The sequence below is a fragment of the Cyphomyrmex costatus genome, unplaced genomic scaffold (assembly GCF_001594065.2).
Source record: "Cyphomyrmex costatus isolate MS0001 unplaced genomic scaffold, Ccosl1.0 scaffold120, whole genome shotgun sequence".
NCBI classification, from domain to species: domain Eukaryota; kingdom Metazoa; phylum Arthropoda; class Insecta; order Hymenoptera; family Formicidae; genus Cyphomyrmex; species Cyphomyrmex costatus.
In genome coordinates, this window is record NW_017275174.1 from 219621 (window position 1) to 233247 (window position 13627).

Below are 13627 nucleotides of genomic sequence, written 5' to 3' on the forward strand. Positions count from 1 at the left end.
CCCCAGCCCCGACTCTGCCGTGCTTGTTCACATCTACCTCCAAGTGCCACTCCGCTCAACCAACCACGAACCTGCTTCTTCTGGTCTTCCCTTCGTGCCTTTCCACGAATTCAACTTGCTTCTGTGTATCGTGAACTCCGAGGCTTCCGAGTTCAGTTAGGAATAGCTGCGAACTACTCTCGAGATCGAGAGACTCCTTTTCTACTTTCTTACCCACACTTCCGCGAATCTTACGTTACAAAGCGTATATAAAACGATGCATCTTCAATTGCAGTTTCATCGAATTTACAATTTCTTTTTTCGTTGAAAATATTCTGGTCGAAAACGAGTCCGCGATCTTACAATCGTAATTATTATCATGGCTAATTGAATATGTAACTTAAAATATATAAATATATTTTATCATATTTATCATTGCTGTCTAATTCTACGATAATTTTTAACATTTTTATAATTCTTCTCGCATCATTCATTTTTATATGTATAACTGCTGCCACATAAAGAGAACGTTGCTCAGACTCGAGAGTCGTTCCCGCACTTTGCCAGCGCGTGGCCGACAGTTCCCGAAGGTCGAGATTTGTTCCAAAGTTTGTATGAATGAAACTTATCCTAATATCTCTGAACGGCGTGCGGTTTTCTTCGGCCATTCCGCTGGTAGGGCAGCGGCCACGAGAGGCGGTTAGACACGCGGGAAATCGAGAGAGCACGGACGAGAGCATGTGCGAGAGCTCGCGAGGATCGACCGGCGCGGCGCCCGTTCGAGCAGGGTCACTGGAACGTGCTTGTGTACGAACTGTCTGCAACTGTCATTCACCTCGCGGTACACCACGTGTGTGTCTGTGCGTGTGTGCACCGGGGAGGTATTCCCGTCCGTCCTTTATCCGCGTGTGTGACAAAACGCGAGAGATAAGGACGCGGACGAAGAATCGGGGAAACTTTTCGTCCTGGTGAGATTTTTATCGGGCACCCGCGCGACGTGAATGCCGAGGAGTCGTTTCTCGATCCGAGATCACGCCGAATTTCCCGTGGAGTCTTTTCGGACTGATGCGTGACGAACGCAATGTATACGTTACTCCTTTATCTTTCTTTCATGGCTCTCGAGTCTTGTAACAATAACAGCTTTAGTAAATGCAGAATCAATATGCAGACGGAAAAATATTTTTAAGTATAAGGACAAAGGTAGTTTCGTCGTAAAGTTTCAATATTTTTAGGTTTGCATTAGACGACTCTTCTCATGCAAGTTTAACACCCTAGTCGACACAAATTAAAAATAACACAACGTCAATTATAAATCAATTACACAGTTGGAAAATTTATTTTAAATTTAACATATTTTATGTGTCCCAAATGGCTCACTCATTTGTGTTTTCATTGGATATAAAAGAGATATTTGTTAAAAGGTAACACAAATATTGTAAGAAATGAAATTAAAAATTAATACAAAAAACATAATGCTGAACAATTTGTAAGCAACCATATTTCTTTATTACAATTAAAATTTACGTTAAACGTGTTAAATTAATACATTTTGTTCGTTTATTTTAAAATTTACGTTGAAAAAACTTTATTTTTATATTATTTTGATATTAAGAATATTTGACATTAAGAATAAAAAATGTAAAATATTAATTTGATATGAAATATTCAAAGAATATCATTATGTTAAAAATTAACTCTTGGATATTTAAAAATTTAACACAAAGAATTTTAGTAAAAATCTGATTATTACTGACAAATACAAAACGTTTTTTTACTGTGTAAGTATGATTAATATTATAATTTCGCACTCAACAATATAAATATATTATATAACACATTACATAACAGTTGCATTATTGAGTGTGAAATTATAATATTGATATTATGTTACTTTTAGTCGATTGAAACATGCACCAATACGTATAATGTATTAAAGCAACGTTTCACAAACAAAGCTCGAAATAAGTCGCAAATTGTTGCGTATCGATTATTATATCGTAATGAAAAGCAACAATTCGTAACGCGAAAAGCAGGTAAACACGTTTTTATTAGTTTTACTATTCCTGTTTCTTCTCAAAAGCGAACAAAGCTCAAATTTAAAACCGCAGGTAGACAATGTTAATCGAAACTCGGTATACAACACCTATAAGAAGGCTTAGTCTTTCGCGGCAAGCTATTCGTTATATATACACTGAGAAAGCCGTATTAGACTTACACGAATTTATTTAGCTTGTTTTTGAGGGTTGTTCCCACATCGTCTCTGCTTGTGCAAAAGATCATTCTCGCGATAAATAAGCGGGCTGGGGAATCTCGTTGTCGAAAGCTTGTCAATGTCAATAGTACAGTCGGCGACTATTCTTTATCGCGACATAATCGTCGAAGTCGAGGGGACCGCTGACGCATCGACTGTCGCCAGAGGCGACTTCCCTCCGTCTCCGTGGCGTATATATAAAAGGCGATCGTGCTGACCCCGAATCACGGGGTTATCGAGTCGCGCCTCCACGCGCGACGGCGCCGCTTGTCGGCAGATACGCATCAAGATGCTGCCGCACCTCGTGCTACGTGGACGTGACGAGGAGTAAGCTCCGATCCCATTCGTGCAGTATTCCCTTTTCCCAATGCGGCCTTGAACAATCTGTAGCGAGATCAGACGCGATATTGGTGGTCAATAAAACGTGATAAAACGGAAGTCGCGCTACGTACTGGTCGTGAAGACGCGACATTGATCGAGGAGACTTTCTTCGACTCTTTTGTTTTTGGATTTTCTGTCCACTGCGGGATAGATATTGCTCCTTTACTCCAAAAATAAAAATGTGATTTTCAAGTTATTATCTTAAATGAGTTAGGTAAACATTACCCTGTCGCATCAAAAGTGAACTAACTTCAATTCTTAAATAATCGTTAAAACGTGACGATTTAAAAGAAGGTGATTTTTTAAGGAGTTACATAACGAAGATGACAAAAATGACATTCGATACGGTTAAAAATATATTTTCTTCGCTGATTAGTTAATCATTTTCTGTCAAGTCGAAAAAGCTTTTCTCTCTTTCTTGAAAAACTTAAATTTTTTAATTGTGCAGTCACTTTTCAAATAAAGAAGCGATACGTTTTTCTGAGCGTTTGACACTAAAAAGCTTCTAGGCAACCGTCCTCTATGATTGGTGATCGTCGATTTTAAAAAAAGAACGGAAAAGTAACGAAAAGTTGCGATAATTGTAACGAGTTACTTTTAAAAATCGAATAATGGCAATTTGTGTAATTTTTCTACTCGGTAACAAGTAACTGTATAATTTGTTGTTTTTAAAAAGCATTTTTCCATTCCCTGATTAACGTATAGATCTGAGTGGATATTCGGAGCACATGAAAATGCATTACTTTTAACACAAATTTTCCAACTGTGTACTCGTTATTTTCATGTACTATATAAATGTAATCTTTTATTCGAGAACGAAAATTCGTCTTGCATTCACGAATGATCGCGAATACATCGTGGCGTGATACTGTATGTATATAATTACACCTTAACGACGTAACTTCCGCACGGTAATTCCTCCAAATTTCCCAGGCAGTGAGGTAGGTCGGTATAATCTTCCGTAGCACTGTGTTTCTATACTAAGGGCTCGCGGAAGGAGCGAGGAACCATAACGGCGTAAAGGAGCAGTGATGTTCGCGTCACGACGTAAATAACGCGTATACGGCGCGTACACACGTGACTCGCAGGAGTAAGAACGCAGTTCTTCTCTCGCGTATGCAGCAATTCCTGCATATTTTTCAATAATTTTACTCGAGCCGGTGGACTAAATCTTTTAGGAGAAACTGCAACATTAAGTTTCCGCAATTTAACATGAAAGCGCTCGAGTGCGTCGCCGTTAGAATTTTATGAATCTTTTTTCATCGTGATAAAATCTTGCCGAGTAAATTGAACGCGTAGTCGAAAGAATTTTTTCGAGAGAGATTCTAAATGATTTTTATTTGAAAAATTTTCTAATTTTACACAATTTTTTTTACAAAATGTGTGTACTTGCCGGCGAACGTAATCTTTCAAATCCTTTTATTACGACAAGCGTTAATGTTATTTTTTCCGATTCCTATATATTTTCGCGAGAGAGGAGAAATATTTTCTCGCAAGACAATGTCATCTCCACGTCGGCTGCAATCTCGTATAAATTTTGGGAGAGCAACGAATCTTCTAGCGTTGCATCATCGCTTGATAGAATGACGTGCTGTCCAACCGTCCACGACCGGTCGGCCCCCGCTGTCGACGTTCCTGGGACATGGGGGTAGGTAGGTAGATAGGTAGGTAGGTAGGTAGGTAGGAAGCAAGAGAGCGAGAGCGAGCGAAAGAGCGGAGAGGAGTCGCGTGGAGAAGGAGAAAAACGAGGAGGAAAACGAGGAGGAACAGGAGGAGGAGGAGGAGGAGAGCGACGGGGCAGAGTGAACCCCTTATTGATTTTTAGGGTGACACTGTCAACCGGCAGCGAGTCCCCCGCGACGGGCGACTTTCAAACGACAGCGAGCGAGGAAGAAAAAAAAATGCGCCGGCCGGCCGGCGACGCCGCCGTTGCTGCACGTATAGAGAAAGATCCTTCGATCTGTGATCGTAGCACGCGGCCTATACAGCACCCCGTCGAATGTTGCTGCACGTTCACGTATAGAGAAAGATCCTTCGATCTGTGATCGTAGCACGCGGCCTATACAGCTCCCCGTCGATGACGAGAATAACGCCGTTAACCCGTCTTAGTCGATACGCACCCCGGGTGAGGTCGTACGGCGTTTTTTCGCCGCACGTTGTGGTGGTTGGTGACAACGACGACGACGCCGTTGGCGGCGGCGGCGGCGGCGGCAACGCCGACGGGAGGAAAGAGTAACCGCGGCGCAGTCCCGTTGCGGTCGGGGGTGCAGCTCTCTCTCGGCGCGCAGGGCCGTACGCGTTCGTGGGAGCCGCTCCACGTGGGGCGAGCTGTTGGCCGCTTTTCGCGATCGCACACGCCGCTTGTCTTTGACGTCTTTGTCGTGCGCGGCACGGTATACACATACATACATATATATATATATCTACACCGCTGTCTGCCGGGGGTGGTTGCCACCTTGGAAACGCGAGGGGAACTCCACACGGAGAGGGACAGCGGGGGAGGAGGGAGGCAGGGGTGTGAGTCCCCGCGAGCGAACGGCGACGGCGAGTCCGTGGCGTCCGTATAGTAGTGATCGTCGTTGCCCTTTCTCTGTCTCTTTCGTGCCATCATCTTTCTTCTCCTCCTCCTCCTCCTCCACCTCTCTCACTTTCTCTCTCGCTCCGCTTCCTTTTTTATTTCTTCTATTTCCCACCCCACGTTTTTTCCGCTCTCCCGGCCTCGAGGTAGGCGTCGCGCTGGCGTACGCAAGTGACGCACGAGTTCCACGGGAAACGTGGCTTCTCGGAGCACAACGCGGATTCGACCGGCTCGCACGGACTGTGAGATATATCGGGCGTCGTATATGTGAAGGAGGATTAATAACGTCTCGGATCGGCACGCGTGGGATTGTAATTGCGGTATGCTGGAACAATCTTACGCGCTGCGTGCCCGAAGTGAAGTGCGTGAGGAAAGAATCGTCCCCGCTGGAGAAGCATCGCGGATTCGCGGCAAGGAGCTCTCCACGGAGCTTTCGACTCCATCCATATATATGATTTAACGCCGCTCGCTCCGTGTTCTTTGCGAATTTGAATGCGTAACATCGCTGTCACGCACGTATCTATACACGACGTCACTTGCATGCAACAGGCGACACCGCGTTGCCAAAGTTTCCTCTTGATTAATCGATCGAAAATTATCGCGTCCAAGTCCACCCACGCTGTGCTGCGCGGTGCGTGTAACCGTTCCGCGGGACACGATATTTAGGTGTGTGAATTTGCGCGAGTCACTCGCCTCGTGAGACTATTTGCAGCCGCAAGTTGCTCCTTTCCTTTCCTTCGGGAAAATAATCCGTCGAGCGCGAAGAAGTCGTGAAGAAAAGCGAGAACGTGTGGCGCACATCACGAGTGACAATCGATACCGGTGCGAGCGCCAAGCGCGTAGCCTCGACGACGATCGACGTTTTGGCGACAGTTTGGAAAAAAAGAGAAAGCGTGCAAAACGATTAACGACCCGCGCCGGCCGGAGAGAGACACGCTTGTCGCGCGCGACGCCTGGCAGTGACGTGAGTCGGCGCGTCGCGACGCTTCGCCATTCGCGAAGAGATCAGCGGCGAGGTGGTCGTGCGAGAAACAACAAGCCACGCGGCCGAGGAAGGGGTAGAAGAAGAGCAGACGATTCTCCTCTCCAAGGGGGGGTGGGGTGTGCGTGCGTGCGTGCGTCGCGTCATGAAGACGCGGCGGCGCGGGAGTGAAACCGCTTCGATCCTCGAGGGCCCTGACTTTTCATCGCGGCCGTCGCCTGCGCTTGGCGAGCGGAGGAAAGTACCGGAAGAATGGCAACCCTCTTCGGTGTTCGCGCGTGGAATAGCAATTATCGTCTGCGGCCGAGGAAGAGATCCAGTTGACACTCGGGCGTGAGTGGCGACACCGTGAAGCGGGGTACGGAGACGACGCCGCGGACAACAACGGGAGGAAGGGAGGAGGCGGACGAGAGAGAAAGAGCGAGGAAGTGGGATAAGGAGGTCGGAACACGTGGTCCGCGACGAGGGAGCAGTTTCGGGACGAGGTGCGTGTGTGGCTTAGTTACGCTCCTGGCGCACGTGCGTATACGTGCGTACTCGCGAGCGTCACCGCGGCTGATATATATCTACGTGTGTGAGTGCGATGGAAATCGGTGAGCGCGTTTATTATGAATAACGGTATTAACGGTCGAAACGCGCGGTGGATGCATATATTTCACCCCTCGACACGTGCCGACGACGCGAGCATTCGCGAGAGTCTGAAAATTGTCGACAGTGACAATTTCCGATCCCTCTTACGTCACGAAGCTCGGTGAAGTTGACAGCGGGACGGGGTTCTCGCGCGCGCGCACGCGCGCGCGGGCGAGAGTGTCGCCCTCGTATTTCGCGCCAAGTTCGGTTACGTCCCTGACCGTCAAGTTGGCTGTTGACTTCACGCTCTCTCTCTCTCTCTCTCTGTATCTCGCTGATTCAACCCTTTGGCGCTCTCTATCTTCCTTTCTCTCTCTCTCTCTCTCTCTCTCTCTCGCTTTCTCTTGTGGAGAGAGTGCGCGCGCGGGCGGGCGGGCGCACTCGCGAGGTCGCTTGTGTTTGGAACGTCGTGAAGTTTTCTGCAATGTGACGACGCGGGGGATGAATGGTCACTAGCGTCATGTCGCAGCAGTGCACGCGTCTGGGAACGGGTGCGCGGCCGGAGTACGTATGAGCGCCGGCCGAGGCGTCCTGAGTCGGCGACACGCACGGGCAGCGGAGCGACGATCGTTGGAAAAATGCCGGCGACGCGACCGCCGCACGACGACGACGACGGGCCCTTGTTGTTGTTGTTGTCGTTGCTGCCGCTGTTTCATCGAGACGAGCTCGCTCGCGCGCGCGGTGTGCCGCGACGAACGACCGACGCGGTCGCGGACTCCTGAAGTTAGCGCGCCGGTTGGAGTGTGCCTTCGCCGTGCTTCGCCGCCGTGAACCGGCCGGACGTGCGTCTCGTCTACTGGTGCGTGTACTGGTTTAGGTTAGGTGTGCCGGCACATAACCTTCAAGCGCAAGCGGCACGAACACAAGCCACTCGGAGCCGCGCGTCACCGTCCTGGATTTATCATTCGCGAGAACGATCGCGGGAACGTGCTCTTGCGCCCTCGTTCGTATTGCGTGTCTAATTTCTACGCAGTGGGTGATATATCGGTGAGGGTGGAATGTGCTGGGTGACCACAGGACAATGAAGGCCAATGGGACAAACAATGGTGATTTTCTTTTACATATGTTTATTTCTGGGAGTGCGCTTTCTGGGAATGTGATTTTCGACTCTGTTCTTATTCGATAAGAAAATATGTACAAAACCTTGTGATAATCCTTACTTCGGAGTGTTGTTTACATAGAATGAATCCTTCGATGCTCTTGTCGTTTTCAAGAAATGAAACATATATGAATCCTTGTTATTTATGTAAGATTCATTCTTGTGATAGCTCATTTGTATCATTTATATGAGCTGCTTCTGATTACTTTTTCTGTCATGAATATGATATAAATAAGATAGATAGGATAGATTTAGGCATCAGTGATTCATCTACTGTAAACGCAATGATTTGATTTTCGATAAGACAGATATATTTCTTTACGTTTACATTAGTATATAAATGCTATTACTATATACTACTAGTCTGCATATACTATAATTGAAAAATGTTATTATAAGGTGAGAGAGATAGAATATACAAAATGTTTTAAGACTATTGTGAAATGTGAGTACACAACTGAGTAACAAAAGCCTAAACGGTTTGAGCTGGATCTTTAGTGCTTAAAAATGTTTGATGTAAATTCGTATATTATACATTATATCCAGTCCTGCAATTTACGCATCAAATCATTTTCAGTCTTAAAATATGCAGTCATACATAAAACTAGAATAGTAGTATCACAATTAAAATGAACAAATGAAACTGAATAAAGTGCATAACATAAATTCACATATCGAAACATGATTTAAATACTAACCATCCAACTCAGATCGTTTAGACTTCTAGAGTATGTTCTGAAGCACGTTCTAAACAAAAAGTTTATATACACTGTAGGTTAATTCGAGTCAATTATTGAAATATGAAAAATTTGTTCTTGTCAGTGCAAATTTCCAATCGATTCAGTCGAAATACCAATTTCTTTTAGATATGTTTACTTGACATTGAAGATTAGCGTTTAGATAATATTAAGATAACTGCACATTTCAATAATAAAAATATATCTAGATGGCAGAAATAGTCACAATGGTTAATGAGCTATTTATTATTATTGCTACAAATTTCTGGATACATTTTCATCATTTAATAGACAGTTTAAAAACATCAAGTGAATTACGTTATTCTTCAAAATTGCTTCAAATATTTAGCTATGCTGAATATGCAGATACAGTTTGATATAATGAGTAGCAACAAAGCAGAAGATGAACATTTTGAACAATTAATACGATTAAGAGATGATATTTACATAAAACGTGTAAACGTCTGGTATTTCTTGTTTCATAATATTTATAAAATTTTCTATATCTCGATAAGTCAAATTGACTTATAGTATACATCTGTATACTATAAGTCAATTTGACTTATTTTTTGCTCAAAATGACTTCTAGAAGTTTGTTGATCGGAACACCCTATGTATGAAACAATCTTCTATTTCTTTGTATCTTCTATTTTTCTCTATTTTAATCTTCAAATTAATTTTTATCATATCTGTATCAAGTTATCACAGTTACATTGTAAAATTAATATAAAAAAAACATAATGTTAACGCGTATATTATTATATTGTCGATAGTTTGTAACTATATTGTCCATCTATTTACAGGCTGTAGCCGCCTAAATACGCCATTGGCAGCCACCACCACGCTGGAGGATCCCGGTACACCAGCCTCCTGGAAGGGCCCGCCGCCCGGTTCGGAGGCATCGCCTTTTACGCCCAATTCCGTCGGTCAGGGTGGTGGTCCTGGCTCGGGTCCATACAACAATACAGGCGGTCCACCCAGTAATGCGGGCTTTCAAGGTCCAAGTCCGTTTCCCGGCAGTGCCGGGAGTCCAGCGGGGGCACCGCCATACCAAGGCCCGCCGCCTGGTTCGGCGACGCCACAGTACACCGCCTCCCCCGCGCCTAGCGGTTCCTCGACACCCGGTCCTGGACCACCACCTAATTCCACCGGTTTTCCACCACCTCCGAACAATTCTGGTCCACCGTACAATGGGCCCGGGCCCAGTCCGTTTGGATCACCCTCTGGTGCGCCACCGCAATTCGTTGGCCGACCCGGCTCCTCGGGACCACCGTTTGTACCACCTGGTGCCGGTAATCCGCATTTTCCCTCGCATGGCCAACCATTTGGCGGACCACAGTACGGTATACCACCTGGAAGTCCTTTCGGACCAGGAGGACATCCTATGGCTGGACCTATGGGGCCGGGACACCCGGCGATGATGGGACCCGGTGGTCCTGTTGATAGACTAGATCAAGGGTAAGTTTTGATTCTGATTTATTGCATATTTTTAATCTACAAAGCGAGTAAATGTTCTATTTCAATATCCAAAATAATTATGATTATAGAGTCAAGGGATGTTTTTGGTATATAATGTTTATAGGGAAGAACGTGTTTTCCTGTGTACACGCTGATAGCATCACAGATATTGAAATAGAGTTTTACTCGCTCTGTTTTGCATGTATAATTCATGTTCGAATCACCTGATGTTTCGACCCTACGCTCGCTGATCGAAGCGAACGGTTAAAGTTTGCTATAAACAATAACATACTCAAATATTTCCTCTCCCGAATCACAAATGTGTGAATCGTGATAAACTCCGTTATGGATATTCGCGAGCATTAAAACGTATTTAAATTAAATTGCATTTTCTAATTATAAATATATATTATACTAGAAAACTTTGGAAAGATTTTATGCACTGAGAAATGGAGCGCGATTTGTAGAGAAAGTTACACGCAGTAGCGGTTACGCTAATGATTATTAATCGCAGTGAAAGTTGCTATTATTCTGATTTGCAGTAATTTTAGTCTAGAGAATGTAGAATATTTAGGAAACATGAACGTAAAATTTTATACGATCTACATTTTAAAGTGGCAACAACAGAGAAACTCATATTTTTTCGTATTCGTAATATATATTTATTGGAAAAATCTACTTTAAATGTAATTCTTCTTTATATCTGGATTTTATGTATAAACATTTTAAAAATAATTTGTAATTAAATGCTATATAATATAATATGAACACTGAGAAAAAAAATTATTCACTTGATTACATTATAATTTAGTTTATGTTTACTTCTTTCGTTCTTTATCGAAAGAAATAAAAACGAACTAAATTAATTTAATCAAATGAATATTTTTTTCGTAGTAAACTATAATGAATCATAATATGAAATCATGAAAATAATTTCTATTATTATTATGATATATCATTTTCTTGGATTTTTATTGTCCAATGTACCTTTCAAGTTATAATACTTACATCCATTTTACTATTATTTCGTTTCGTTTAATATTTTTTTAATCTATTCTTATGGCTTTAATGAAGAAAGACCCATTTCTACATTTTATATCGTATGTGTCTTTATAAACAAATTATATATATTTCTTTATTTAATTAATTTTCTTATGCGCATTGCATTCTCTTAAACATTCTAAAATAGAAAAAGTTGAAACGAAAAAGGGAAATCTATTAATTCTACATCTTTTGATTTTTTCTGACATCTCTAAAAAGTCTAAATTAAAACAAGATATGACCAAAAGCAGAAAGTAGACAACAGAGAAATTAAATTGTTCTTTAGAAATATTGTCAGGAGAACCTGGAACGACTTTGCATTGTCAAAGCGGTGCTTTTTGTGGACAATCTTTTTTGAAAAATAAAAAAGGTATAACAACACGAGAATGCGCGACAGCGTAGGGTACACGTCGCGTGTGTTGACATTCCTAGATAACGTGGTCCGCAGGTAGCTGGCATTATTTACTGCTCGTCTCCCGGTCGGTCCGCATTCTTACTGATAATCCTTGAGCACGCTTGCATTTACCTTTGGGATCCGTCTTAATCGTTTGCATCGAGTCGTCGTCATCGACGTTGTTCAAGACAAACACGTGGAGCGCTCGTACGCTTGACTAACTTATCACGTGCTTCGGGCGCTGCACGCAGCAGCTTCAGACCTCTTACTCGCGCGCACGCATGCACGCACTTGTACGCACACGGAGAGAAGCGCGCAGGGTTGCTTGGTCGAATGGCGGAAACCAGTTTTTTTGAATAGTTTTGTAACAAGCGTCCAGGGCTGTTACGCGCCCCGGATTCGATCGGCCGAATCGGGGGAATGAGGCGGAACGTATATTACTCGGACTTGCACGATGAGGCTGGAATGCTAGGTGGATCGGGGCGGAAAAAAAAATCCGTTACGATTCTAACAGTTATCGGTACGTACATATGCATGTGGGACGATAGGCTAATACCGCGGTATATAACCGGGGTCATTTTTAGGTGTCGACACGTTCGATGGAAACATAGTTGCGACACACATAGGCATACTCGCCGAATACGAGGAAGGGAGATAGATTTGCACGCGTATGCGTTAACACGTGCCCGCGTGCGTGGTGTGAGTGCGTGGGTGCGAACGCGCGGTGTGCTCGTCGATGTATGGAATATTCTAAATTCCGGCAGACCACCGAACCGATTGCGTCAAACATGCGGATAGACGCGGTACGCGAGTAACGCGAAGGACTTTTCGCGTTTTGAAATGCGCGGATAAAATTGCATAAAGAAAATCTCTGATACATGCCCCGATATCAAATAAACAAAGGCTATTCGAGCCGAGCTAAGTACAGTCAATATGAATAGCGATAGAAACAGGTGTTTCGACATCTAATGTGGTCATCTTCAGTGTTACATCAGTTAAAGATACAAAAGTTGTCAACGAAAAACCATATTGTTATTTGAATAAAATAGAGCATAGAACCCGGTGTTCTCTTCAAACATCGGTACTTTAATATATCGACTGTAACAGAGCTATCGTATCGTATTCTTTTCTCGAAAAATGTTTCAAAGAAGTTATAGAGTTTCAAGTGATGCATTTATACATATAGCAATACAAGATTGACTCGGAATTGTCAAGATAGAGTAAAGATCACCTTTTTGAATGGGAACCTTCATTTTTGTGGTATAATATTCTTGCAGCTGAAGCCACACAAGATATTTTTAAAATATTATAATAGAGTTTTTTTTTTTCAACCAGTACTTGTTCGAGTTATAAAACTTCCTCTTCAGCAAAGTTCCTTTTATTTTCGTTCTTACGTGAGAACAAAAATTATAAAAATAATTTCTAATGACGTGGATCTTAAGAAATGTTATTAAGATCTAGATTCTGAGCAACATTCAAGAAGTTTTAACCGTTGGTCGAACACACCTTGGGTGATGCTAATGCCGGCAGTATTGTAACTTTCAAGCCGTATAATTTGAATGAAAAATACTTAATGAAAAAATATTTTATTATATATAGTGTTTGGGAAAAGCTTTTGAAGTAACTTACGAGAATGTGTAATGAAAAATGGGAGATTTCGATTAACAAATTCAAAATGGTTTCATCTTAACGGTATATCATCCAAGGTCAAATTAATGATATCTGCTTATGTCTTCCCTTTCCGAATTGTACAACTTTTGTCTGAAACATTTTCAAGAAAATTTGTACTTTTCGAGAAAAATATGGTCGCTCTTTTATACAATATTTAATATACAGTCTTGACAAAAAATATTTGGCATTTATATTCTTTTTCATTTATCTGCATTTCTTTTACTTATATAATTTTCTATTCGTTATGTATAGATTTGGGCATTATGTATACATTTAAAGCAAAAAATGATTCACAATAAACATGAAAAGTCAATTTTTTAGCTAAAACGTGTTATATAATGGATAAATAAATAATAAGGTGTCTGATATTTTTGGCCAAGGCTGTATATTAGGCAATATATGGAAATCAACAAATACTTTGAATAG

The 13627-nt window shown here is 42.7% G+C and overlaps 1 protein-coding gene across 1 annotated transcript; it reads left to right on the forward strand.

Annotated features, from left to right (window-relative positions):
* The first annotated feature begins 9215 nt into the window (after window positions 1–9215).
* Window positions 9216–10099, forward strand: LOC108778577 (proline-rich protein 2). Its single transcript, XM_018545797.1, has 2 exons — window positions 9216–9228; window positions 9441–10099. The coding sequence occupies exons 1-2, from the start codon at window positions 9216–9218 to the stop codon at window positions 10097–10099; spliced, it is 672 nt and encodes a 223-aa protein (XP_018401299.1).
* The last annotated feature ends 3528 nt before the right edge of the window (window positions 10100–13627 follow it).